This window comes from Xyrauchen texanus, chromosome 13, assembly GCF_025860055.1.
Source record: "Xyrauchen texanus isolate HMW12.3.18 chromosome 13, RBS_HiC_50CHRs, whole genome shotgun sequence".
Classification (NCBI taxonomy): Eukaryota; Metazoa; Chordata; class Actinopteri; order Cypriniformes; family Catostomidae; genus Xyrauchen; species Xyrauchen texanus.
The window spans coordinates 8,221,682-8,249,157 of NC_068288.1; the positions used below are offsets into that span (position 1 = coordinate 8,221,682).

Below are 27,476 nucleotides of genomic sequence, written 5' to 3' on the forward strand. Positions count from 1 at the left end.
TTTGTCTCATGAGTATCATAATGTACATAAAGAGAAGTAGGGTATACATGTTCTCCCTATGAGTCAATATTATTTCTGCATTATGTCTGCCACCAAAAATGCCAGCACTGCATTGAAGGCCTTATTGTAACATTTTGTTTGTAAATACTAGGGTATCTGGGATTCTCTCCAGTTAAACTGAGTTCTGTATAGAGTCCTGTAAATAGTCTATAAAGTATTTTTGGAATCAGACTATTGAACGTTGAGAGCTTTTGCATTCTCAGAAGAAGCGTCATCTCTGCTGTGACTGTCACGGGACTCTCGCATCTACAGAATGGTGTGAAATTTCACTAAGCACTGTGAGGGGAGCCTTTTACAGAGATGTTGCAGTGAGATCATGTGGTTGTTTTTCTCTATCAAAAACACTGTGGGATTGCTTTGTTTCATCAGAGGGTATCAGATTTTTTTGGCTCTGTATGACCTTGCAAACTGTTAAATTGGCTGAAGAAGCTTGAGATGCCGAAATATTTTCACACTTTCTTTTTGTGAAAAAAGAACACTTTGCCCCTTATAATTCAGCCTAATGTCTAATAGTGCTGTACTGTAAATATTTTATACAAACATTTTTTGCCAGAACGTCTATGATGCACCAAGTGCTGAGAATGTGAATTATTTTGGCCTGTTTCCTGAAATGTTAATGATTATTTAAATCCTGAATTTGGTGGAATTTACATTGCAAGTAATAAAGAGCTGTGTTTTTATTATTTTCATCATCAAACATTTTCTTTCTGTGTTTCTTCATTTACCATTTCAGCAGTTAATACTGTATCATCTGCTGCTGTGAATTATGATTCAGATGAGTGAATATGTGCTTTTGCACAAATAGTACATTTAGTAAACTACCAGTCAAAAATATTTTTTTTTTTTTTAAATGTTTCAACCGAAGAGATTTTATATATATATATATATATATATATATATATATATATATATATATATTAGACAAATCAAAATGTTTCTTGTTAAGTTATTTTTTTTTTTCAAAACTAAAGCCAAGGGTCTCAATAAAAATGGATGGGCCAAGTTTTCGCCCAACTTTATTTTTTTTTTACCAAATTTTAGCGAAAACAGTGCTTTCACACTTTTAGAAATCAGAATTTATGCTTTTTTTTTTTTTTTTTTACTATTTTATATACATATATTTGAAGTCAAAGAATAATCTTGAATATTCTGGGTCTGTATGGGTCTAATTTGGGTGGCCCCAGGCCCACCCCAGCCTACACCAATTAAATTAATATTTTATATATTTATTTGCTTGTTTAAATGTATTATTTGGAACAGATAGTGAAAGGAAATCAGCCAACAAGTGTCCCGCATACATGGGTACCCCTCAAATACTTTATAAAGCATCCCAGGTTAATGCACATCATTAAGTTGGTTGGGGGGTTGGGGGGCTACAAGGACTTTTTCTGAGGTTACAAACTGGTAAGCCACTGAGGAGACGTCAGATTCAAAACACTGAATTTAAAAGAAAAAAGGTGTAGAACCATAAATCACCAGACCTTTTTTTATTTTAAGTGCTATATACTATGAAAGTAGTTCCTTGTTGTTAAATGTTACTTGTTTAACCAAACTGGAGTTATTATTTTGACATTATGCACATGTATTCTCATCTGCATACCTAGAAAACATCCTTTTTTAATGGCCGAGAAGTACACTCTACGTCAAATGCAGTGCATAATCTGACCCTGACAGCACACGTATATCTCAGAGATGTCTGTTATAGATCTTTTCATCTTGAAAGCTTCACAATCTAATTAACATCTGTGAAAATGTTTAAAAAGATCAGATTTACAAACATTCTAAGTTATAAACGTCTCAAAGACATCTGCTGAATGTCTTATTGACATCCAAAAGAAAACTGACTTGGATGTATTTCAGATGAGCAAACAACATAAATAAATAAAAGCCTTCCAGATGTAAAAACACATCAAATACACGTCTGTGTGAGGGGATTGTCCCTTAGGACATCAGCCATGTGTAGTCCCCTAATAGCACAAGTACATCACACAGACTTGATGTGTTTACATCGTGAAGGTGATTTTTTTTTTACATTGTTTGTTCATCAGCAATACGTCTATGACATTTCCTCTTGAATGTCAATAAAATTTACAGCAGATGTCTTTGTTATGTTTTTAATTTAAGAATGTTTATAAATCTGATCTTTTCAAGATGTTTAACAGATGTTAATGAAATTGTGATGCTTTCCACATGAAAAGATTTACAACAGACATCTCGGAGATGTAAGTGTGCCATCAGGGTATAGTAACCATGTTTTTTTTGTTAGCTTTTTTTGTGGCAGAAACCATGGTAATATTGCAGTAACATACCCAGATAGCACATGTACATTTCTGAGATGTCTGTTGTAGATCTTTTCATCTGGAAAGCTTCACAGTCTAATTAACATCTGTTAAACATCTGAAAAAGATCAGATTTGCAAACAGTCTAAATGTCTCATAGACATCTGCTGAATGTCTTATTGACATCCGAGACAGACATATATGTCTTAAAGACATATTGCAAATGATTAAACAAGTAAAAATACTGTACTACTGGGTGATGTACGTGTGCTATCAGTTTAGTAGCCTAAACATGACAGTAACCATTTTTGTTTTTCACACGTACATCACCCAGATGTTTATTTGTGTGTTTACGTCATTACATTGTTTGCTCATCTGTTACAATTATGCTAGACGTATGTCAATAAGTATGTCTCAGTTGTCAATAAGACATTCAGCAGATGTCTTTGAGACGTTTATGATTAAGAATTTTAGTTATTCCTAATGTTTTACTACAAATCCCATGGTTAAACTATATACTGCAGTAAAACCATGGTTGATTTTCGTCGACTGAGGGATACTCGAATTCGGACGCAGTGGGTCAACCACGTAATTTCCACTATAAGAAACCTTAATTAATGCAGTAGTCTGCAAAGGATACATTCCGACTGTTCTGAATGAGACTTAATCTTCTCACTGTCACTCGCACGGTCTTGTCTGCGTGGACGTGGTGACGATGAGTCCACGCCACGGCGATCCAGTCAGAGGCGGGGAGGGGGAAAGAACCGATGCTGACGCTCTCGTGCAGAGGAAATCTGCGATCCGCGACGCACGATTCACACCGGTCGAGGCGAAGATGGTAACGGTGCATGCTTCAGCGCACTCCGTGGCCTCCTCAGAGTGGATCATCTGCCTGGACAAGAGGTGAGCGAGACCATATCCGGTCCGAAAGCGACTGTACGTCTATTCAGTTTAATGTCCGGAGGGGCTGCAACAAGGTGAAAGCAAAATGCGTGAATCCCGCATTCCTGATGCATCACCTGACTTTGAATGGTCATGAATGTACGCTTAATTTTCAGTAGACAATAGGAGAAAAAAGTACAGGCTTTTTCTTATTTCTTTACTCTGCCAATCAGGCACAATGAATAGCATGCTTTTCCATGTAATGTATTTGTCAGTGTCATCTCATTTCGATATCATGTGGAGCTTCTGGAATAGGTTTGTCTGTTAGCTTTTGTCTACCAAAATATTTTTTAGGAAGAAGGTTTGCAGCATGTTGCAGCAATGAATCGGACTCCTTGTGTGTGTGTGTGTGTGTGTGTGTGTGTGTGTGTGTGTGTGTGTGTGTGTGTGTGTGTGTGTGTGTGTGTGTGTGTCTCCAATGTACCGCAGGTTATTACATTCAGATGAGTTAACCTGTCAGGATACTTTATAATTAGCCTACCCTTAGATACCTACTGAGTTGTTGTTCTTAACATACACGACATTTGGTTTATTCAGTAGCCCTCTAGTAAAAGTAAAGGTATTGATCTTCGTGAGAAGAATATCTGATACCTTCTCTGACAGCCCCTCCTTGCCTAGACACATCCCTGCAGGTTACCATGGCGATGGGAGGAAAAAGTAGATCACCTTACCAGGTGTGATGGGTTTTCGGTGGCTGATGTTTTTAATTTACTCTGTAAACCTCATTGAGCAGATCATCTTTATGTAATGGTTCTTTTAAGATTATCTATGGTCTCCTTGCCTTGTGTTTAACATCAAATCATCCAACACCAGAATGCACATGGGAGATCAATAACAGAAATAGAATGAATTCAATGCAAAGTTTTATGCTGTCCAAGCAGTTTCAAACGATCAGTGGCACCATGAACAGTGTATTGCGATTAAAAAGTTGCCATCTTACTTTATTAAAAAAAACAGGAAGAGCTTTATATTGCTGATCTTGATATGCCAAATTTTAATTTTTAAAAGGGTTATATATTGCTGGGAAAGTGGAGATGGTTAAACTGCCACTTGAGTCTTACCTTTCCCTGCATTTATATTCACACTGTACAAATGATGAAGCCACCTGTCAGAATTATTGTTCCCCTACTGACATGGCCTTAAAGGAACAGTTCACTCAAAAATGAATATTCTGCCATGACAATACAAAAACTGGCTTTAGAATACAATAAATTATTTATTTCCATATTATTGAACATAAGCCTATTGTTGGCCTGCTGTCAACAGCAATCCATTTTGCAATTAAAGTTCTCAATCTGTCAGAGATATATTTACTATAAGGGCTTTTCTAAGGATGCGTCAGTGTACACATGCATCAGACAGATGCCTTTTTAGTGTCTCACTTTGGTTGCGTTGCATCATAAACACAGCGTTTTTAGGTTGCTTTGTCAATTTTATACGTGTTCAGATCCCCGAATTCGAAACTGCGCTCTGTCCAGCTGTGTTTGAATTCAAGATCGCATTCTCATCATGTGCTGTCGATAGTGTCATGCAAACCTGAGTGTGTTTTGTCGTCTGTTCACCTGCACATTACCTACACAGCTGGAGTTTCGCTTACTGCCCCCTGCTGAAAACAGGTGGTATATCTAGTAGGGCTGCTTGATTTTGGATCATGATTATTTAACATGATTACTCATTGACTTTGGAAACATCATGCATTTATTGAACTTAAAAATTCAATTTAAGTTCAATAAATTGTCTTTTTAACAGTGGATTTCCTTGAACTTGAAATGTAAACTGCACTGGGTAGGGGAGGAGGCTATTGTCATGTGGTAGTTAAATTATGTTTCGTATTGTAGTCAAATAAAGAAAAGTCACACTTCTATGGAATAAAATCTACTTTTTCATCATGTTATTGCAGCAAGATCTACCTTGTACAATAAAGGCTATACATTGCTATACTATGCATTTTCGGAACTCACACGCATGTTCAGTACACACACATACGCCGCCTGTCAATCAAACAAGGCGCAGCTGTTACTAGATCACTTGCAAACTATAAAATGACGTGCTCTGGATTATTTTCAACAGCAGAATATGAATATGAACTTTCTAATAAGTGACACAGGAAAAGGCAATCACAAATATACCCGGTTATTTATTTGTTATTGACGTTTTAATCAGTCAGTAGCAATATTGTAGCCTATTCAACATTCTCTGATAAAAAAATATTCTTTTGCAGTATAGCTCCTAAAGTAAATGTACATTGTTTTAAAGGAATTTTAGATACTGATTTGGTAAACAGCCAAAAAAGACTAATCACACAAACATATTTTGTTCCAGTGTGTAATGGGCTAAGACTACACTCTCTCACATTTATTTTCACTTCGATCCAACTTTAACTCACAAACGCATATATTATGATTCACTATGTCGCAAGCCATCACGTTATAATCTAGCTGCAGCAAACACACGCAAGTGACGTGCGTCCCCAGATTGTGCATCAGCCAGGAGAAGATTCAATCTCTTCCCCGGTAACTTCACGCAACTCATAGTCGCAGCACTGTCCGCACAGAGAAATGCCAGTTTCAGGGTTTATTTTCATAACCGTCTTCCTTATTATTTGCACTTTAATAAAGGATGCTTTAAAGATATAACTCCGGGGTGTTTCATTGGAAACGGAATGCTATGCGATAATAGTTTTATCTCGATTATCTTGCTTTAATTATTGTTTGAAGCCAAAATCGTACTTGAAAATAAAATTTGATTAATCACCCAACCCTAACTTCAAGATTGTATTGCTCCAATGTAGGTTTGCGTGGTATGCAAAATATCTGAAAAAAATAACAAAATATCGCAATACCAAAAAAACAAAACAAAAAAAACATTACGATATCACCTTGTTGCGGCCGCGTGTGTCTCTCTCCCTCGAATTGGCGCTCCCGGCTCGTCTTTATCCCCCTCTCAGCTGTTTAGGACAATTCAGCGATGGGCATGCGTCGGACCGGCCACTGCCTTCTCCTCATCACACTCCTCTGCCACCTGATTCAGGCCAGGGAAACCTCCGGCATGACATACTTCTCTCCCTTTCTGAAGGGGAGGTGTTGCCCTTCCGGCTGTCCTTCTGCCGGCAGGTCATTCCCACCTCTCTTGAGCCCTGGGAGAAATGAGGGGAGGGAGAGAGGAGAGTGTAAGGCTCACATGCCGGTCCCCGGACATGCCGTCGCCTGATCCTCAGCCACTCCTCCGACCTCTGTTGGATGGCAGCAAGTCCTCCGACCCCTGGCAGACGGAACAGCTCCTCTCATTTCTCTGTGGATGACAGCAGTTCCTCCGACTCTCGGCAGCATGCAGCGACCCCTCCGTCCCTAGGCATGGCCGCGGCTGCTCCCCTGTCAGTATGGCAGCGGCGAGTACTCCGTGACAGCGCATCCCTCCTCCTTCCCAGGTTTTCGCACCAATGTAACAGGTAAAGGTGGGCAAGGAGGAGCCGGGAACAGTCCATGTAACAAGGGTCTAACTTTACCATGTCATTTCAAAATAAAAACAATGTTTTACTCCAAAAATCTAAATACTTTACTGTGTTCACATATCCCCCGTTAACACATAGACATAAAAACTTTTAATATCCAACATAATAGAATGCCACAGATCACTATTTTCCAAGAAAAAATAGATCATTTAACCTCAAAATGTTTGGATGATATATTCAGATACAGCCATTCATTAAAAGTGTTGAGATGAGATTTAGTGCCATCTGGTCAAGATAAAAATTACCCTAATTTGTATTGAAAAATTTAATATTCAAAGTAATGGCAACAATACTATTAATAACAATAATTTAATAATAAATGGTTTTATTATTATTAAAAGTATTATTTTTAATTATTGCTATTTTTATTATTATGACAATTATTAATATTATTTAATGTAAGCAATATCACAAAAAACAAGTGTACTGAATATCAGCACACAGTGATTCAGTTGTACAGTAGCAGCCTTGTGCCACAAGTAATCAGATTTTTTTCATTAATGTTTTTTATAATGTGCTCTGTTGTGCAGTATTTTATTTGACCCCAAAAAAATTGCTTTTTTTTATTATAATGTTTTATTTAATTAAAGCTTTATGTATTTGATTAAACACTGTTTTGATGAAGACATTTAATTAAAACATAAAACACGGAATCCAGAAAAAGTCAAATGGAAAATGCAGATTTTGTGCAATACTTTTTGCATTTCTTTTCATCAAGTCCTTTTCTGCGTGATTTCATCAGAAATCGGAGGTTATTTATTTGTTGCCGAAGTACTGATTTAGTATCGGTACCAAGGACCAGGGCTGGTATCATACCAAAGCCAAAATGTTGGTATCAGAGCAGCCCTACTCCGATGGTAGGAATATGTCTTATTAAGGTCCATTTAAACCAGGATTAATTGTGTAAAAAAGTATGCATTCTTTTTTAGATAAGTAATCGTTCTGAATTAACACATTAAATCGACAGCCCAAATCATATTATAATGATATTCAAATTTTTATTATGATAATTTTGCAATATAAACATGAAGAATTACCTGTAAAATAATAATAAAAACATGTGCTAATTTTATAGCCTGGTCATGCACATCCCTAATTGCAAGTCTTCTGAAATCAAACAATACCTTTGTGTGAGTAACAGACCAAAATTAAAGTTGGTATTCACTGAAAATTTTCCCCATTTTTCACACTAATGAAACTCATTGACACTAAAACACCATTGGTTCACACGTGTGTTATAACTGAACGCAATATGCCTATTTGAACATGTTGAATGGAGATCTGCATCAGAGGGGAAGATTTTCCATTAATTATGGTCTGTTTCTCACAAAAAGTTATGAAATTGCTTCACAAGACTCTGAATATAATGCATGGGTCATATACTGTAGACTTCTCTTAAGGTCCTTTTTTGGAGCATGGCAGGCAGATTAGCTCTAAACTATTGCTCCAGCAAAAAAATAACCTTTGGAATTACAAGGGGTGGGTAAATAATGACAGCATTTTCAGGTGAACTATTCTTTTAATACCTGTGCAGACATATGCAAGGATGGAAAAGATAAAGACAGAGAGAGACATAGACGAAAGTTCTTTTTCAAAAGACTCTTTAGAGCTGCAGGGAAGCTTCACTATTGACTGAAGAATATTCAAAGAAACAGGGACCAAAGAAAATGTGCGAGATAGGCATGGCTTTGCACAAGTGGCCAATGTAATGCTGTGACCATTCTGTGCCCGTTGGATATATGCTGGTAATGTATTTCCACTCCATATTCACCAGAGCACAGACTGTCTGGTCTGGATTGCATGAGATCAGTGTGGTGCGGCTCAGTGTAACCCGCAGGCAAATAAATATATATTGAACTAGTTATTTTAAATTAATCGTCTGGTCTAGCTGGATGTCAGTAATACATTGCTGGATGCATAGAGGGTAGTAGAGTTTTACAAAGATTGTGTCATTTCTAAATTCACCAGGTCTTCTTTGTATGATGTGATTATCCCTCTCTCTGTGGTTTAAGAGTGTTCAAGCCCTGGATTTGTTTCTTGCTGCCTTTCAGCTGATCTGCTCTTCTTGGCAGAGAAATCACAGTTAGGAAAAAGATGCCTGGGGGTTGCATTTATGTCATGTAATCTGTCTACAGATTTCTTCACGCACTCTGATGAATAGAGGCACTTTAGTTTCACTATGTTTCCAATTTGAAAAACAAAACAAAATGCATTCCAGATTCACAGGTATTAAACTGCATGGAGCAATTGCATCAACTATGTCAGAACTTTATGACTGGCACAAAGGTGACTTCTTATGTGCAAACCTTATGTTTATCAAAACATATGCATTATGTGTATCAAACCTTTAATCCTAGGACTTTGTTCACACTTAGCAACAAAGCAGAACTTTTCCTGTATTGTTACAACTTCTCATTTTGGGAAATAGCCAGAGCTGATTTTTTTATTTCTCAACGGGTGTGTGAAAATGACCCACTTTAATCTGTTCTTGATCTATAAGGTCTAGATTTTTTATTTAACATGGCTACACCATGCTGGTATATATTTGTGGAATATAAGAAACTGGATTAATTTCCTTGAAACAAATATCCTCTGTTTTGCAAAAAAAAAAAAAAATAGTTATTAAATTTTGTCTTTATAAAGTCTTAAATTCCCTGTGTTATTATTTACATAACAATGTGGTGTTCATGTATGAAATGAGTCAGAATTATGGCACACTGACTTTGTTAAATGAAGCAATTTATTCGCACAAGTGTACGCACACACACTCACACATGTTCAGGTCAAATTAACAAGCTAAGACGTGTGAAGCAATGCTATATTTAAACAAAATTAGACTCTCAATCTGACACACACTATGAGAGCAAAACAGTGCTACCCGTCTCAACATATAACTGTTCGACTCTCTTTTGAGGATTAGATGCTCTATACAGTTGCTCATAATGGCCAGAAATTAATGCAAGTGTTTTTTTCCTGCCTTTATACAATCAGTGGAATGGTCTTGGTCACAATTACCTATTGGTATAGTCAAACCACATATTAAGTTCAAAGGCTGCAATCAGCTGTACCAATTCCTCCCCTCAGCTCACTTCTTAGTTAAATTGAATGGAAGAAAAGACCATTTAAAAGACTTTTCTTTATAGTTATGTATAGGCTTATTTCTCTCTATTTTGACAGTACTGTCTTGATTATTTAAATTAAGTCATTGTCATTCTTTCTGCGCAAACACACCTCCTTTCTATGTAAACTTGGCTTATTATAGATTGTGCTTCGTTCACAAAATATTCCCTGCACAATTTACATTGTGTTTGTTTGCGCCGTTGCCTGCATAATTATTTTAGTAAATGGGGCACAAGACCATCTTAGCGCGTGCATAAAAAGCAGCTCTTTTACCTTGTACAGTTCATTCTTAGTGAATTCTCCGCTGGTTGTTATGTCAGAATATCCACACTGTGAATTCAGCAACAGGAGGTTGAAAATTCTGCTGCTGAAATCAGTCTTTGCTTACCTAATTTTGAAACCACTGCTCCCAGTGGCTGAAGCTGGAAATGATGTTGAGGTAAATTGGCCACAGGCTGGTGCCAAAAGCATGATGTATTTTCAGTTACAGATGATGTAAAACAGTCAACAGAAATGCATGTTTTATTAACTCTAGTCCTTAACCCACACCACAACCCAAAACCTAACCGTCAGTCGAGTAACATTTTTATTTTAGATTGAAAAAGCAACCTTTGAATCATGCTCACCATTGTTTTTGTGAACACAATTACTTCCTGGTCCCAACGGGACCTGAACTTGTGTCTCGGAGGAGTAGCATCAGAGGGAAAAGTGAACACGTTTTAAGTGAAGCAAAAATTTCTGAAGCTGCTTGTCAGTAATTCAGCAGTCAATTTCAGGGTACGTGAACATTCGGAAATAACATGTTGATTTTCTGTGTACCAAATATTTAGATATATAACCCTGAAAACAAGAAGAAATATATATGTACAAATGTACACGAGGAATCTGCTAACTTTAAAGTCATGAGCCAGGGCATTTGCGTTTTTAGCAAAACTCGTTAATAAGACACAGTGCAATGAATGTAGCAAACTTTATCAGATCTAGCTATAATATTTCATCTTTTATACCTATTTAGCCTGTTTACAACCTGCTTTCTTGTACATTAACTTAAGCACCTGATGAATCAAAGAAAAATGTATACAGCCATACAGAATGTGAGTCAAACTACGGACAGCCTAAAGGGACAAAACAGTGTTTCTTTTTTAATTGCATTTTTAACGTAAATGTGTTAAAAGCATGCAATTTCTGATCTTCGAGTGTATCTAAGACTGAGACAAAAGTTAGTGAGACTTTTTTACTATAATATATAAATGTTACCTCATAGATGTATTAAAATTTTTATTATAAAGTTTATTATATTCTGATATTTCATCAAAGAATGGCCACATATCCACAGAGTTCTCTTACGAGAGGTTCTCTCGTATTGCGTAAGCTAGCTTACGCTACGGGAAAGATTCATCTTTTCTGAGATATTGAAGCCAAAAAATTATCCTTAATTTTGTATCATTTGTCAACGCAGTGCAGCAACTGCAGACCTTGAGTGGGCTAGCTAGCAAGCTCATTGGTTGCTCTGCGGCAACTGCTGCAGCCTATAGACGAACTTGGGCGAACTCGCGTCCAATGAGAGGCGTCCGCGCGCTTACTGCATCAAAGCCCGCCAAAATGGCCATGGCTAGAGTGCATATAAGAGTAGTTCGTAGGCTGGAACCCTGATTTTCATCTCTTCAGCGAAGCTCTTCGCATCTCTGAACTGGAAGCCGCGTCGCCGTTCGAGGGGCATCTAGCAAGCTTGGACAGCGCTAGAAGAAGCCGGCCGTCTCCGCCACCTTCAGCCATCCTGCGAGCTACGCCTTCCGGCGACGTATCCTTTTTTAGAGCAAGCTAGTTCTTAACGAACTTCACAAAAGAGTAACGAGCGTCTTTTTAAGATGCCTCGCACCACTTGCGCTTCATGCGCGCCCCTCTCAGCGCCGGAGACCGCCACATCATCTGCGCTCTCTGCCTGGGACTGGGGCATGCAGAGCTCGCCCTCGCTGAAGGCGGATGCGACTTCTGCGAGGAGCTTCCGATGACGACCCTGCAGGCTCGACTCGAAGCGCTCAGAACCGAAGCCGCCGTGCCGCCTTCTGTTCCGCCGCGCAGGAAAAAGCGCCGCTCCCAAAGGCTGCCAGAACCGGTGATAGAAGCGACTGCCTCGCCGGAGCCTCACCCTCGAGCATCGCTCTCACCCTCCCCGCCCCCCCGGGACGCGCAGTTGCCGCCCAGCGGCCGCACTGCGGCCATCTCGGAGGACGAGGCGGAGGATAAGGGCTGTTCCATCATGGCTTCGGACAGCGAGGAGTGGTCAGGCTCCCACGCCTCCTCCTCGGCTCAGGAATCCAGCAGGACCCGCGCCGGAGTCGAAGGGGAACTAAGACGCCTCCTCACACAGGCCGTCGACCGCCTCGGGCTCGAGTGGTAACCGCCCCCTGAGCAGGCTCCCAACAGTCTCCACGGCTGCTTTCTTCAGAGCCATTGCCGCGCAACACCCGCGGCCCGGGCCGCTCCCTTCCTGCCGGAACTCCACACTGAGCTTGCAAAGTCGTGGAACGTGCCTTTCTCGGCCAGGATCCGTTCCCACGTCTCCACCCCTCTCGCTTCGGTGGACGGTGCCACCGAGAAGGGCTACTCCTCCATCCCCCCGGTCGAGGATTCGGTAGCAGCATACCGTTTCCCGCCCTCCGCGAGATGGCGGTCTAAGCCAGTGCTCCCGTCTAAGGCCTGCAGAGCGACTTCCGCCTATGTTGGCCGCGCCTATCCGCCGCCGGCCAAGCCGCATCTGCTCTGCACTCCATGGCCGTCTTACAGATCCTCCAAGCGGACCTTCTTCGGGAGTGGGATGAGAAAGGCAGGCACCCAGAGGCTGTTACAGATCTAAGAAGCACGACGGACCTCGCCCTTCGCGCCACCAAAGCTGCCTGGCCTCGCTGACTGTGACCGAGAGACACCTGTGGCTAACGCTAGCCGACATGGGAGAAGCAGAGTGCTCCACGTTCCTCAACGCACCGCTCTCTCCGACCGGTCTCTTCGGCTCCGCGGTGAGTGGCATTGTTGACCGCTTTTCAGAAGTCCAGAAAGCCACCCAAGCCATGAACCTCTTCCTGCCGCGTCGCGCTAGCTCCTCTGCAGGCCGCCCACGTGACCAGCCTCCTGCACGAGCCTCTTCACAGCGCCCAGCTCAACAAAGCTCGATCGCGCTCAGACAGCCGCCGCAGACCGCCGCCCCCCCGCGGGCCTCGGTCTAAGGTTGCGCTGAAACCTGAGCAACCGAAGTCCTCCTAGCCTTGTTGAAAAACGACGGCTCAGTCCGCCGCGGCCGGACCACCGTCAAAGCTTCGCCCCTGTCAGTCCCCTCTCTCAGGCTACTACAGTGGTGGATTCAGCAGCCAACAAGCCGGTGATACTGCCCGCTTGCCTGCACTCAAACGCCGTTTTCACGGCGACCCAAAGAAATCTTGTAAAGAGCAAACATGCCTTATGTGTAGAAAATGTGCCCACAATCCAGTGTTCACCCCTACACACAAGCATTACACTTCCCGTGTTCCTATCAGAGCCCACTCACATAAAGCGGACACAGCCCGCTCGAGTGTTAGAGTCAATAAACGCACCCACGAATCCGTCGCGGCGCCCCTTCTCTGGCTGCTCTGTCACACGACCAGCCTTATGTGTAGAAAATGTGCCCACAATCCAGTGTTCACCTCTACACACAAGCATTACACTTCCCGTGTCCCGATCAGAGCCCATTCACATAAAGCGGACACAGCCCGCTCGAGTGTTAGAGTCAATAAACGCGCTCACGAATACGTCGCGCGCCCATTCTCTGCCCGCTCTGTCACACGGCCAGCAAACACTTCTCTGTATGTAAGTCCCGTTCCGTGACTATGCTCGCGCATCACTTAACAGATGTGACTCTTTCCCCATTCACCTCAATCGGAAGTCACTCACAGAACGGCCTGTCCCTGCTGTCTGCGAGCAGTCATGCATAAGCACAGTAAGCGCGCTCACACATTCTGTTCAGCGCGCTGTGTGCAGCAATCAGGGCTATTTGGCCATTCACCCTCTAGCGTTACACTTCAAAGCGTGGGAAGCTATCCCAGGGATATCCAAATGGGTGTTAAGCACAATAAAACAGGGCTATTTGCTACAGTTCGATCGCCGCCCTCCCCGCTTCAGAGCGCGGCTCTAAACTATTGTGAACACGGAAGCAGCCTGCATGCTTCGTTCAGAAATAGCAAACCTTCTGTGCAAAAGGGCCATAGAGAAAGTGCCGCCTTCGCTGAGTGAGTCAGGGTTTTACAGCCATTATTTTCTTGTTCCCAAGAAAGACGGCGGCCTCAGACCAATATTAGATCTCAAGGGTTTGAACAAGGTGCTTGCAAAAAGACCGTTCAAAATGCTTACAATCAGGAAACTCCTCGCGCATACGCGCCAGGGGGACTGGTTTATCTCTCTCGATCTGAAAGATGCCTACTTTCAGATTCAGATAAATCCCGTCACAGGCCATTCTTGAGATTCGCCTGACGGCCAGGTTTATCAATACACCGTCCTTCCGTTCGGCTTGTCTTTAGCACCCGTACTTTCACGAAGTGCATGGATGCGGCGCTCGCACCCCTGCGGAGTCAGGGCTTGCGAATTCTGAACTATTTGGACGACTGGCTGATTATGGCACAGTCACATACGGAGCTTCTGTCTCACAGAACAGTTCTCCTCAGCCATCTGAACAGTTTGGGTCTTGCAGTCAATTGGACCAAGAGCTCACTACAGCCCAGTCAGGCAATTTCCTTCCTTGGAATAGAACTAGACTCCGTGGCAATGACGGCTCAGCTTATCTACACAGCTGCGCCGTGTTCAGCGACTAGCAGCGTCCTTTCAGATGAACAGCCTCACGCCTCTGAAAAATTTCAGAGTGCTAGGTTACATGGCCTCAGCCGCAGCAGTTCTTCAGCTGGGTTTACTGCGCATCGCCGCTTCAGCATTGGCTAAACAACCGCGCGTCTCGCCGGGCTTGGGCCACAGGCCGCCAGCCGATCAAGGTGACTCAGACCTGTATTTCAGCTCTGCAGCCCTGGACAGTGGCCGAATGGTATCAGCGGGGAGTGACGATGGGAGCTGTATCTCGCCGAAAAGTCATCTCGACAGGCGCGTCCAACACGGGTTGGGGCGTGGTCTGCGAGGGCTCTCGGTTTTTGGCCTATGGTCAGTTCAGGAAAAGCTCCTTCACATAAATTGTCTGGAAATGATAGCGGTCGAGTATGCGCGTGCGCTTTCTCCCGGTCATTCAGGGTCACCACGTCCTGGTCCGTTCGGACAACAGATCTGTGGTAGCCTACCTAAACCGTCAGGGCAGTGTCAGATCCAGGAACCTCTTCCATCTGGCGATACTGAGTTGGTCCCAGTGCCACCTCGCTGAGGCGACGCGTGCCAGGCCACCTGAGCGGCCCAGACAGACTGTCCAGAGACAATATTCCTCCAGGGGAATGGTCCCTGCACGCTCAAACAGTCCAGAAGTTATGGCGCATATTCGGCAGAGCAGAGATAGACATCTTTGCGTCAGAAGAGAACTCTCACTGCCCAATATTTTTCTCGAAAAGCGAGGACGCGCTGGCCCAGGACTGGCCCAACCGCCCGCTTTACTCCTTCCCTCCTGTCTCGCTATTGCCACAGGTAATGCAGAGGATCAGGGAAACGCGTCACTCTGTGCTCCTCATAGCCCCGCATTGGGAGAATCAGACATGGTTCCCGGAGCTTACGCAGCTGTCACTGACAGCGCCGTGGCCCATCCCAGTGAGAGCAGATCTCCTATCTCAAGCTCGCGGCACGATCTGGCATCCCCACCCAGAGCGCTGGGCGCTGCACACGTGGGTGATCAACGACTACCCGTCGCTCTGCCAGAAGGGGTAATAAACACCATCATACACGCTAGAGCCCCTTCCACGAGAAGACTCTATGCGTCAAAATGGTCTGTGTTTTCAAAATGGTGCACCGACAGAGACCTGGACCCACGGACATGTGGGGTGTCGTCGCTGCTGGATAAGGGCGCTCAAAGTGTATGTGGTGGCCGTCGCGGCGTTCGCCGAACCCCTGCACGGCCAGTCACTGGGAAAAAACGAGCTGGTCACCCGCTTCCTCAAGGGAGCTAGAAGGATGAACCCCCCGCGCCCCCTATCGGTTCCTATCTGGGATCTTTCTATAGTTCTCGAAACTATGAAAGCCCCCCCTTTCGAACCGCCTCAATCCGTGGATTTGAAATACCTTTCACTCAAAACCATTTTTCTGACTGCCCTGTCATCAGTCAAACGTGTGGGAGACCTTCATGCGCTGTCTGTCAGCGCTGCGTGTCTTGAGTTCATACCAAGTGACTCCAAGGTCATTTTAAAGCCTAGACACGGCTATGTTCCCAAGGTGATCGGTACTCCTTTCAGAGCACAGGTCATTTCCCTATCGGCGCTGCCAGCATCCAATAGCGACGCCAATCTCCTTTGCCCAGTCAGAGCACTGAGATTGTATACTGCGCGCTCCACCTCTTTCAGACGCTCTGAGCAGCTTTTCGTTTCGTTCGGAGGGCGCACCAAAGGTCTCGCCGCCTCGAAACAGACACTGTCTAGATGGATAGTGGACGCTATTGCTGCCGCATACGCGTCAAAAGACCTGCCATGCCGGTTGGGCATTAGGGCTCACTCCACTAGAGGCATGGCCTCATCGTGGGCATGGTCCAGCGGGATTTCCATTCACGACATATGTGTGGCAGTGGGCTGGGCTTCCCCCTCCACCTTTGTCAGATTTTACAATCTGGAAGTGCCCGCCCTGCAGGCAAAACTACTAGCGGTTTAATACGCTACAGCTCCCCAGGTGAGCTGCACTGATGGGACTCATTCCACACAGACCGGCACCGCTGCTCTGTCGTTCCCTTCCCACTATGTGCTTATGTATTACACACACACTGGCCCGCACTCTTGCCGGCCAAATATTATTTCCCCACTCACAAGGGCTCCCCGGGTCCCCCACCCCGGGGCTCATGCAGTGGATGTTTGGCGCGACGGCGTTGACAATGGGTTCCCGTAGCGTAAGCTAGCTTACGCAATACGAGAGAACCTCTCGTAAGAGAACGAATCGGTTACCTAACGTAACCTCGGTTCTCTCTAGATGAGGGAACGAGTATTGCGTAGCCGGCCGTGCTCACGCCACGAGCGACTTTCGCTTCATTCAATGAAAACCAGGGTTCCAGCCTACGAACTACGCTTATATGCACTCTAGCCACGCCCATTTTGGACGCGAGTTCGCCCAAGTTCGTCTATAGGCTGCAGCAGTTGCCGCAGAGCAACCAATGAGCTCGCTAGCTAGCCCGCTCAAGGTCTGCAGTTGCTGCACTGCGTTGACAAATGATACAAAATTAAGGATAATTTTTTGGCTTCAATATCTCAGAAAAGATGAATCTTTCGCATAGCGTAAGCTACCTTATGCAATACTCGTTCCCTCATCTAGAGAGAACCGAGGTTACATTAGGTAACCAATTCGTTTTGAGCTAAGTCCCGAATGTCCACTGACCCTAGCACCACCCTATTGTCTGCTACAATGGTCTGAGCTTTCCCAATATCCTAACTGCCCCCCAGTGGCAGAAGCACAGCTAAAGTCACGCAACCTTTTCAAACTGGGCACCGAAAATTCCAAAATATAAAATTTAAAAAAAAAAGTTTAATATTATTATTTTGCATTCTGCTTTCAAAAAAAGCCAAGGACAACCTAGAGAAAAATTATGCATACTGGAACGTGTTCTTTGGTCAGATGAGATAAAACTAGAGCTCTTTGGCCATAGAGATGTTGCCTATGTTTGGAGAATGAAAGTATAGGCACTCAACCCAAAGAAAACCGTTCCCACAGTGAAACATGGCGGTGGGAGTATAATGCTGTGGGCATGTTTCAGTGCGTCTGTAACTGGGAATCTCATCAGGGTTGAAGGAATCATGAAAAAGGAAGACTACGTAGAAGATTTTGAAAGACAACCTTAGGCAATCTGCAACAAAACTTGGTTTGGGTCGACATTTCGTCTTCCAGCATGATAAGGACCCAAAGCATACCTCACTTCTGGTGAAGAACTACCTCCAAATGAGCAAAGTGAACGTCCTTGACTGGCCTGCACAAAGCCCAGACTTGAATCCCATAGAAAATCTGTGGGCCACACTGAAGACAAGAGTCAATCAGAGCCAGGAGACCAACAAATCTGGAGGAGCTTGAGAGATTTGCTTAGGAGGAATGGGCTGCGACTCCTCAGGAGAAATGCCTAAAACTGGTTGAGAACTACAACAAATGACTAAAGGCTGTTATCAAGCAGTCAATACTCAGTCAGGTGACTTGTTAAGATTCTATTTTATTTGTATAGTGCCTTTCACAACACGTATCATTTCAATTCAGCTTTACAGAAGATCAGGCATTAACAGACGATAAAACTGTAATGTCGATGAATCATCATTGTGTAATTAGATAAAATACGATTGTTAATTGTGTTTAAAAATAAGTAATTAAATAATAATTGTATTAATAACCCCAGAGAGCAAGCTGAAGGCGACTGTGGCGAGGAACACAAAACTCCATAAGATGTTGTTTAATGGAGAAAAATAACCTTGGGAGAAACCAGACTCACTGTGGGAGCCAGTTCCCCTCTGGCTAACATTATGAATATAATGTAAATATTACTTATGTATAGTTAAAGACATGGTTTAAAATTATTAAACTAAGAAAGTGTTAACGGTCAGTGTTTAAACATCGATTGTGTTTGAACTGTAAGATTAATGACCAATGTCTTTGAAGTCCATCCTGGATTAGCTGCAGAAGTTCACATAGATGCAATTGTCCTTGTTAATTGGCTGATGAAGGCTTTTGTTGGCAATTGTTAGTCTATGCATTCCATTTCAAGATCGTAGTCCATCAATAGACCGAGGTGATGCAGGCAGAGATCAGGGATGTGAAATCCAGTTCAACCTGGCAGTAATTTCGGTGAGGTTCGGTGTGGTCCATCCTAAATCCAAGGTTCAGACAATGACATGAAGTATACCATGTCTTATAGTTGGAGTTGGCATCAGTTCATCCTCTGAAGTCCATCATAATAGACTGAAGAGATGTTTGGCTGGCACCGGCTGCTATTAGTCATCATCCTTCAGCGACATGTAGCAGTCCAACACAAAGCAGGAATGGAGCTGGATCCAGCCGGTTCTGGTGACCTCAGGATAGGAGTCCCGGTGGTTGAGACAGGGAAACAAATAAAATAATATTAGCATAGATGCCATTCAATTTATTGCAGAGTTATAAATCATGATCAATGTTTCTGGTTTCTGGTTCCGGCAGACTAAATTAAAGCAGCCTAATTGTGGTTTGGAGGATAAATTAGGTGTATGCTTAAAGTCTAGACTTAAACTGAGGGAGTGTGTCTGCATCTCGAACACTGTTAGGGAGACTATTCCATAGTTTAGGAGCCAAATATGAAAAGGATCTACCTCCTTTTGTGGATTTTGATATTCTAGGAACTATTAACACTCCAGAATTTTGTGATCGTAATGAACGTGATGGAATATAGCGTGGTAGAGGGTCACTTAAGTACTGTGGAGCTAGACCATTCAAACAAAGGTTCTTCTATCTATTTATGCTGTCTCAATTGCTTCTGTCTCTTTTTGTAATCTCAGACTGACACAATGTTCAGTGAGGGGCTTTGTGGGGGCCATGACATCTGTTGCAAGGGTCCCTGTTCTTCTATTCTAATCTTTTCTATTTGCAAAAGTAATGTTTAAAAGTCTAACATTTATATTTCATATTGACACGTTAAAGCTGAAGATATATGACAATTGCTTATGTGAAACATCTTATGTGCCTAAGACTTTTTCACAGTACTGTATATATATATATATATATATATATATATATATATATATATATATATATATATATATATACATGTGTGCATATGTGTGTATGTATATCAAAATGGATGGGAAATTTGGGTGGATTAACATTCACTCCTAGAATTCGCAGATTTACCATGTGAAGGTAACCTCTGTTAGATTCTACATTTTTGAAACTGTTGACAAAAATTGTACCCCTCCATTCTGACCATATCTATGGATGGACAAACACTTTTTTTACTTTACACAGCACAATGTCCTCCTTATTGAGCCATTCTGAATGGCACGGTTTCTTTGTCCTCTGTTTGTTTCCTCAGCAACCTATTCATGCAATTGTCACATGCCTTCAGGATTTTCTTGTAGGTCACATTGGTAAATGTGCCTGCCCAGACCATAACATCTATTTGTCTGTTTTATAGGCCAGCAGAACGCTCGGGAGAAGATGTGGACATAATTCTGGCTCAGCTAAAGTGTGTAAAGGCCTTTGAGAAGTTCCACCCCAACCTTCTGCAGCAGATCTGCTTGTGTGGCTTCTATGAGTACCTGGAGAAAGGCATCACCTGTAAGAACCAGATTTAGAATTGCTTTTTAATATGACGCCTGTTGTCAATTGATGTTTTAATTTGCTTTTAGATTAATAGGGTTGAGTTGGCTAAATTGATCTTTGGAGTTTAAGTTCTTGATTACATTCTAGGTTCTTCAGATCATTGTATTGGTCTCTTGGTTCTTAAAAGCACCAGTACCAGAGGATAAAAAGTTATTTGTAGAACGTAAAAATGTTCTCCTAGCACTTCAGGCTACAATACCATTTATATTCGTTATCTTTAAAGTTTAGTCCTGAATGAATCTATGCAATAGTTAGATTTGCTATCGAATGAGACATGTTATACTGTATTAACAAAACATGATTGATGTTCATAGATCGATATTCATAGAATGTGTTCATCTGCCTATAGTGTATCGGCAGGGTGACATCGGTACCAGCTGGTACGCTGTTCTGTCTGGATCCCTCGATGTGAAGGTGTCTGAGACAGCCAACCATCAGGTGAGCAAAACCATGATCAAGATCATTTGAAACCTCAATTAGCAGACATCGTTTGCATCCATCAGCATACACACAGATATAAAGAGCCCTGCTGTGAGTGGGTGGATGGTCCAATGGATGGCCTTGTTAATATTTGGAAATACGAGGAAGTGAAGGCACTGCTGTAGTACTGCTGGGGATGGAAGCATCTCTCTGAGAATCCACAGGAAATACATTGATTCACACTCTCAGATGTGTTCATTTGCCGTAAAACACTCCACACTCCCACACAGCTGAAGAGGGTTTCCCAAACATTCTAGAAGTTTCTTGTAACAAGGTTAAAGTTGGGAAAGGAAGAGACAAGAACCGGCTGAACAGTCAAAATAATATTTCATGTGACATTATATCATAAAGACAAAACATAAACACAAACGCATACAAGGCAGCTGCCTGTAGCTCTCTCTCTCTCGAACTGCTGCATCTTGTTACACTAATCCCTCTCCTTGGCTGATTAGCCCGATTGGAGGCTGGGCGTGCGTAGTCACGGCCTGGCCCCGCCCTCCTCCTTCTATATTCAGTCTATTTGTGGTTAAAAAATGTATGGGCTGCATCAGTAGAATAATAATAAGAATCTGACCAAACCAAATTCCCAGTTCTTTGAAATGCTTATTTTGTGTTGGCCATATGCATGCTATATTCTGTATGTAGAAGCAAAGTGTACACTTTTTAAACAAATTGACCTAAGAATGGCTAACTTAAAGTTATAAGTATATAAATAAATAAGCAATCTGTTGACCAACAGAAGACGGGAACAGTGTTTGCGAAACCTCTTTGAGAACAAACATTACTTTTGCAATTCTGTTTGTTGATTCTAGTGCCACAGGAACGACACAATTCATCTTTTAGTCTCTTGAGCTATGAATGAGCAATATCTGAGCAATATATTTTAGTGATGACAACTCTCTGAAAGATTTAGCATGTTAATGTGGGTATGACATATTGATTAGATATTGATTTTGGCAGGCTAGATCTGCTACTCTGCTACAGCTGCTACAGAGGAAGTACGAAGATTCGATACTGCTAGATAATACACAAACTAATACCTATACTAAGTTAATCATGTGGACATGCTGCTGCTGCACATTTAGACAAAATGCAAGACATTTCAAACAATCTCCATGTAGCAGATCTAGATCCGTGGAGCTGGCGTGGAGGAGGTTTTCATAGAGAAAACTCTCGAAGTGCGCTGCAGTAAAACCGGAATATCTGCAAAACTGAGCAATTTAAATGTAGACAAATAGACAGACGAAAGTTGATTAATTACCCGATTACAGGTCAAAGGACCATTCAGCTTACACCATGCAAGCTGATTGGCCCAACATGTTACAAGTGAGTGAGCAAATTGGCAAACAGATAACAAGTTTAAAGAACCTATCAGCTTGTGCTGCATAGAGTTGCATAGCTCAGTTGTGGTAATTTGCCCTTTTTGTCTGCATGCAATATAGCATTCATATGTAAAGCAGTCTAGATTCTACTTGCTTGATTACATGCAAATATGTGCACAGCACTGACAAGGCATCATGATATTTACTTGTCCTTCAGCTATGAATGTTCTGCATACAGCTGAACATGTGTGTGTGTGTTGGGGGGTGGGGTGGGGGGGTTGTGCGTGGTCTGAATAATGTATGTGCACGCTAGAATCCCTGTTTCATTGATGCAATATTAACAGCACAGTTGCTGCTCCAGTTTCACAAAGTGAATCTGCCACTATCATGCTGCTCTGATCAAATAAGTGTAAAACATAGGACAGAGTACAAGAAACAAATTCATACATGTGCGTATGTACAAGTATGTGTGTGTGTGTGTGTGTGCTTATGTCTGATCTAAGAACACTTCTCATGTTCAATGGTCTTTTAAAACCTCTGTGTGCACATGCTTTTACAGTGTGTTTAGATTTAAGTAAATTTGAAGAATTAAGATTCTATCATTTGCTTACAAAGATGTGATGGATCTTAATTATGATCTGTGAAACAATCATTTTCCTCTCACTGATACCTTTCCTTTCTCTCTCGATAGGATGCTGTAACAATCTGTACTTTGGGAGTCGGGACGGCGTTCGGGGAGTCGATCCTGGATAACACACCCCGGCATGCCACGATCGTCAGCCGTGAGAACAGCGAACTTTTGCGCATAGAACAGAGGGAGTTCAAAACCCTGTGGGAGGTTTGTTTGAATGTTTTCATGATTTAATTAAATAGGCTGCATACTAATTTGTAATCTATCCATCCTAATCAGTAAACGATATTAGAATTGGTGCATTTCAAGTTATAGTAATTTAGAAACTATATATAAAATTAATTAAATAGGGCTGACGATTTAACACGTTAATTCAATGCGATTAATTATATATAAAAAATAACACGTTAAAAAATACAAATGCAGGGATCTCTGTTTTTCCAAGTTTCAAACTTTGTTTAACTTGACACAATGACCTAAAACTGTATGTTTATGATGCGACACAAACAAAATGCTCCAAAAGCGTCTGACGCAGGTGTGCATGACACATCCTTAGAAAAGCCCTCATAATAAATATATCTCAGACTGATTGATGAATTCAATTGCAAAATGGATTGTGTAGGCCAATGATAGGCAGATGACATAAGTTCGATAATATGGAAATAAACAAAATATTGCATACTAAAGCCACTTTTTGAATTTAGATCAATAAAATGCATTACATCATTGTGCAACACGAGTAAAGCATTAAAAAAGACAGTAACACTTTACAATAAGGTTCTATTCGTTAATGTTAGTCAATTCATGAACAAACCATTAACAATATATTGTTTACTGCATTTATTCTTTGTTAATATTAGTTAATATAATTGTTGATTGTATGTTCATGTTAGTTCATAGTGCATTAACTAATGTTAACAAACAAAACTTTTGATTTGAGGAATGTATTAGTATATGTTGAAATTAACATTAAGATTAATAAAAGCTGTAAAAGTATTGCGCATTGTTAGTTCATGTTAACTAATGTTAATAATTAATGTTAACAAATGATACCTTATTGGAATGGAATGGAATATTATTAATATTTATAGCATATATTGTATTTATAATGATTTAAATATAACTATTTATAAGTATTTAATCATTATTTATTGAATTATTGTTATTTGAGGTGCTTTCTAAGCAAATATTTATATTTGCGATCAATTACGATTAATTTGATTAATTAATCGGCATGCCATGTAATTAATTCGATACATTTTTTTAATTATTGACAGCCCTAATATTAAATAAAAAAATGTGTATACTGTTTCTGCTACATTTTCAAAGTGTGCATATGTGTGTTCTTTTTGGCTAATATTGCCCAAAAGCACAATGGAAGAGGAATTCTTTATGGTTCTCTTTATGTATTGTATGAGGGGAAAAATGCTTACAGAACCCTTAAACTAATGAATTTGATGCTAATGCTCACATGCAAACGGCAAAAGTATTGTACAAGGGGATCTGTGGTAACAAGGCACGATTTTACGATGCACCTCAAAAATAATCGATTTACGCATTTTTATTTTATTACAAAATTTTATTTTGAATTGCGTAATCTTTAATAAAATATTTGTTATTTATTATTATTACATTTAGTTAAAAATGTCACAATTCAGTTTCATGTAACTTGTTATCAAATGGAAATGCATACATCTCAGGTACTATCTTTCTCTAAAGTATCACCAGCAAAGTACATACTTTCAGTGTGTAGTAGAAGTATGCAATTTGGGATGTAGCTTGTGTGTGTAACAAGATGGAGGCTGTGTTCAAAATGGAACACTAGCTTACTGTATACTGCACAGTATACCTTGAAAACCGGGTAGTATTAAATAAAACAGTATGTGTAACAGTACACATTATGCAATGACTAATATTTTAAACAGTAGTATGCCACAATGTTGTAATCATACGTTTGTCACATGATCTTTTTGTGTGCAGGGTTTATTCCGTAAATGATGTCTGGTAATCATCTCATCTTGTGAATATGTATGTTGTTTGATATATAAGTGATGCACTGAGGTTGGCTAATGTGCTAAAGCTAGTGGCAACAAATTGCTTGCGTTTGAAACATCACTTCCATCAGCTGTTAAAAAGCAAAATGAAAAAAAGTGTTCCATTTGGGACGATACTACACTTTATACAATCATACACTATATGGCTGAGTACATTGTGTATAATGTAAGTGCATAGTGTATTGTGCATCATTTGGGACACAGCTAATGTGTAAAAATGTCTCGCTTCCAGTTAAGGGATAGTTCACCCAAAAATGGAAATTCTCTCATCATTTACTAACCTTCATGCCATCCCAGATGTGTATGACTTTCTTTCTTCTGCAGAACAGATATTTTGATTTTTAGAAGAGTATTTCGGCTTGCAGGTCCTTAAGTGAATGGGTGCCAAAATGTTGAAACTCCAAAAAAGCACATAAAAGTAATCCATATGACTTCAGTGTTTTAATCCATATTTTTAGAAGTGATATAAAAAGTGTGGGTGAGAAACAGATCAATATTTAAGTTATTTATTACTTGAAATTCTTCTCCCTGCCCAGTAGGGGGCGATGTGCATGAAGAATTTGAATCACCAAAAACACAAGAAAAATTATGTTAAAGTGATCTGTTTCTCACCCACACCTATCATATCGCTTCTGAAGATGTTGGTTTAACCTCTGGAGTCTTATGGATTACTTTTATGCTGACTCTTTAGATTTTTGGAGCTTCAAAATGTTGGCACCCATTCACTTGCTTTGAATGGACCAAAAAAGCTGAGAAATTCTTCAAAAGAGTTCAGCAGATGAAAGAAAGTCACACACATCTGGGCTAGTGTAAGGGTGAGTAAAGTTTGAGAGCATTTTAATTTAGGGGTGAACTATTCCTTTAATTTGTCACTTTGGAAATGGAAGGTTAAGTTGAGCACTGTGGGATACAGTATTCCATACGGTCTGCTCTGTTGTATACTGCACATTTTGGAAAATTTGGTACTATGTTATCAGAGTGTTCCATGTATAAAGAAAATGTACACATTTGCCTAGTATGCATACTGTTAACTGTAGAAATAGTATTAGTAGTATGGTAGTATGCTATTCCAAACATCAGTACCACTGGAGGGCGCTGTCTGATTTGCTTACAGCTCTATGGGTTTCTCTGGGCACTGCACCGCAGTGATTTGCCAAATCTTATAGGCTTTTTGCCCATAATCTGTCATTTAACCTTCAAGACAGCTGGTCTCTGATATCACTTAAATGGAGAACGTGAATGTGCATGTGTGTGTATACATGTTATCCTCAGAAAAAGACATGAACTGTAGTCAGCATGTGGTCGCAGTGATAATCGATTCAAGAGTCACACGGGTGTCTATGAAGTTTTGTACCGTAAACTGAGGAGATGAGAGGAGCTGCAGGGGCTGAAAACTTAGGCAGCTGACTTGCTGCTTAATCATTTAATGGCTTAACTGACAGCTGTTTTGAATGAATGGATCTCTTAATGGTCTCAGAACAGTTTGAAAAGCACCTTTTTTTCACTCTGCCTCAGTATACAGCCTCCAAAGGCAACATTTTCTTGGTTTTGGATGCAGCCAGGGAATAGAAAAATATGCACTGGGATGTTGAAAACAAGGCAAGATGGCTGAATTATGTGCCATAAATGGATTTTGCCGTGTCACAAGATTTTAAGTGTGTTTGGGACCCTGTGGATGGTACGCTGTACAGAGACACTTTGAAGTTGTCTTTTGTGCATTACTCTTTTACATTTACATTTATGCATTTGGCAGACGCTTTTATCCAAAGCGACTTACAGTGCACTTATTACAGGGACAATTCCCCCGAAGCAACCTGGAGTTAAGTGCCTTGCTCAAGGACACAATGGTGGTGGCCACAGGATCGAACCTGCAACCTTCTGATTAACAGTTATGTGCTTTAGCCCACTACACCACAACCACAACCTTTTCTTTTTGAGAGAGTGCTTTCTTGTTCTTTCTGCCATGGGAGAAATAGACAGAAATGATATAAAATCCAATAAAAAGTCCTGATCTTGTAATGCAGTGTTCTTGATATGAATGAGAACATATATCTTCTGCTTACTATACCTAAAGGAGCTCTTATTGGTAGATTTAAGAAATAAACTGGAAGTGATTGTAACCCTGTGTGTGTGTGTGTGTGTGTGTGTGTGTGTGTGTGTGTGTGTGTGTGTGTGTGTGTGTGTGTGTGTGTGTGTGTGTGTGTGTGTGTGTGTGTGAGCGTGTATTTATCACTTTGTGGGGACCAAATGTCCCCATAAGGATAGTAAAACCCGAAATTTTTGACCTTGTGGGGACATTTTGTCGGTCCCCATGAGGAAAACTTATAAATCATAATAAATTATGTTTTTTGAAAATGTAAAAATGCAGAAAGTTTTCTGTGAGGGTTGGGTTTAGGGGTAGGGTTAGGTTTAGGGGATAGAATATAAAGTTTGTACAGTATAAAAACCATTATGTCTATGGAAAGTCCCCATAAAACATGGAAACACAACATGTGTGTGTGTGTGTGTGTGTGTGTGTGTGTGTGTGTGTGTGTGTGTGTGTGTGTGTGTGTGTGTGTGTGCGCGTGCGTGCGGGTGCGTGCGTCTTTCAAGCTTCTGTTG

At 41.3% G+C, this 27,476-nt stretch overlaps 1 protein-coding gene across 1 annotated transcript in view; it reads left to right on the forward strand.

Moving 5' to 3' along the window:
* The first annotated feature begins 2,880 nt into the window (after positions 1 to 2,880).
* Positions 2,881 to 27,476, forward strand: part of LOC127653947 (rap guanine nucleotide exchange factor 4-like) — a 52,492-nt gene continuing 27,896 nt past the window's right edge. Inside the window, exons 1-4 of the mRNA XM_052140823.1 lie at positions 2,881 to 3,242; positions 20,201 to 20,343; positions 20,738 to 20,826; positions 22,882 to 23,028. Coding sequence (XP_051996783.1) covers positions 3,055 to 3,242; positions 20,201 to 20,343; positions 20,738 to 20,826; positions 22,882 to 23,028 — 567 coding nt within the window. The 5' untranslated portion in view covers positions 2,881 to 3,054. The remainder of the gene's footprint in view (positions 3,243 to 20,200; positions 20,344 to 20,737; positions 20,827 to 22,881; positions 23,029 to 27,476) is intronic.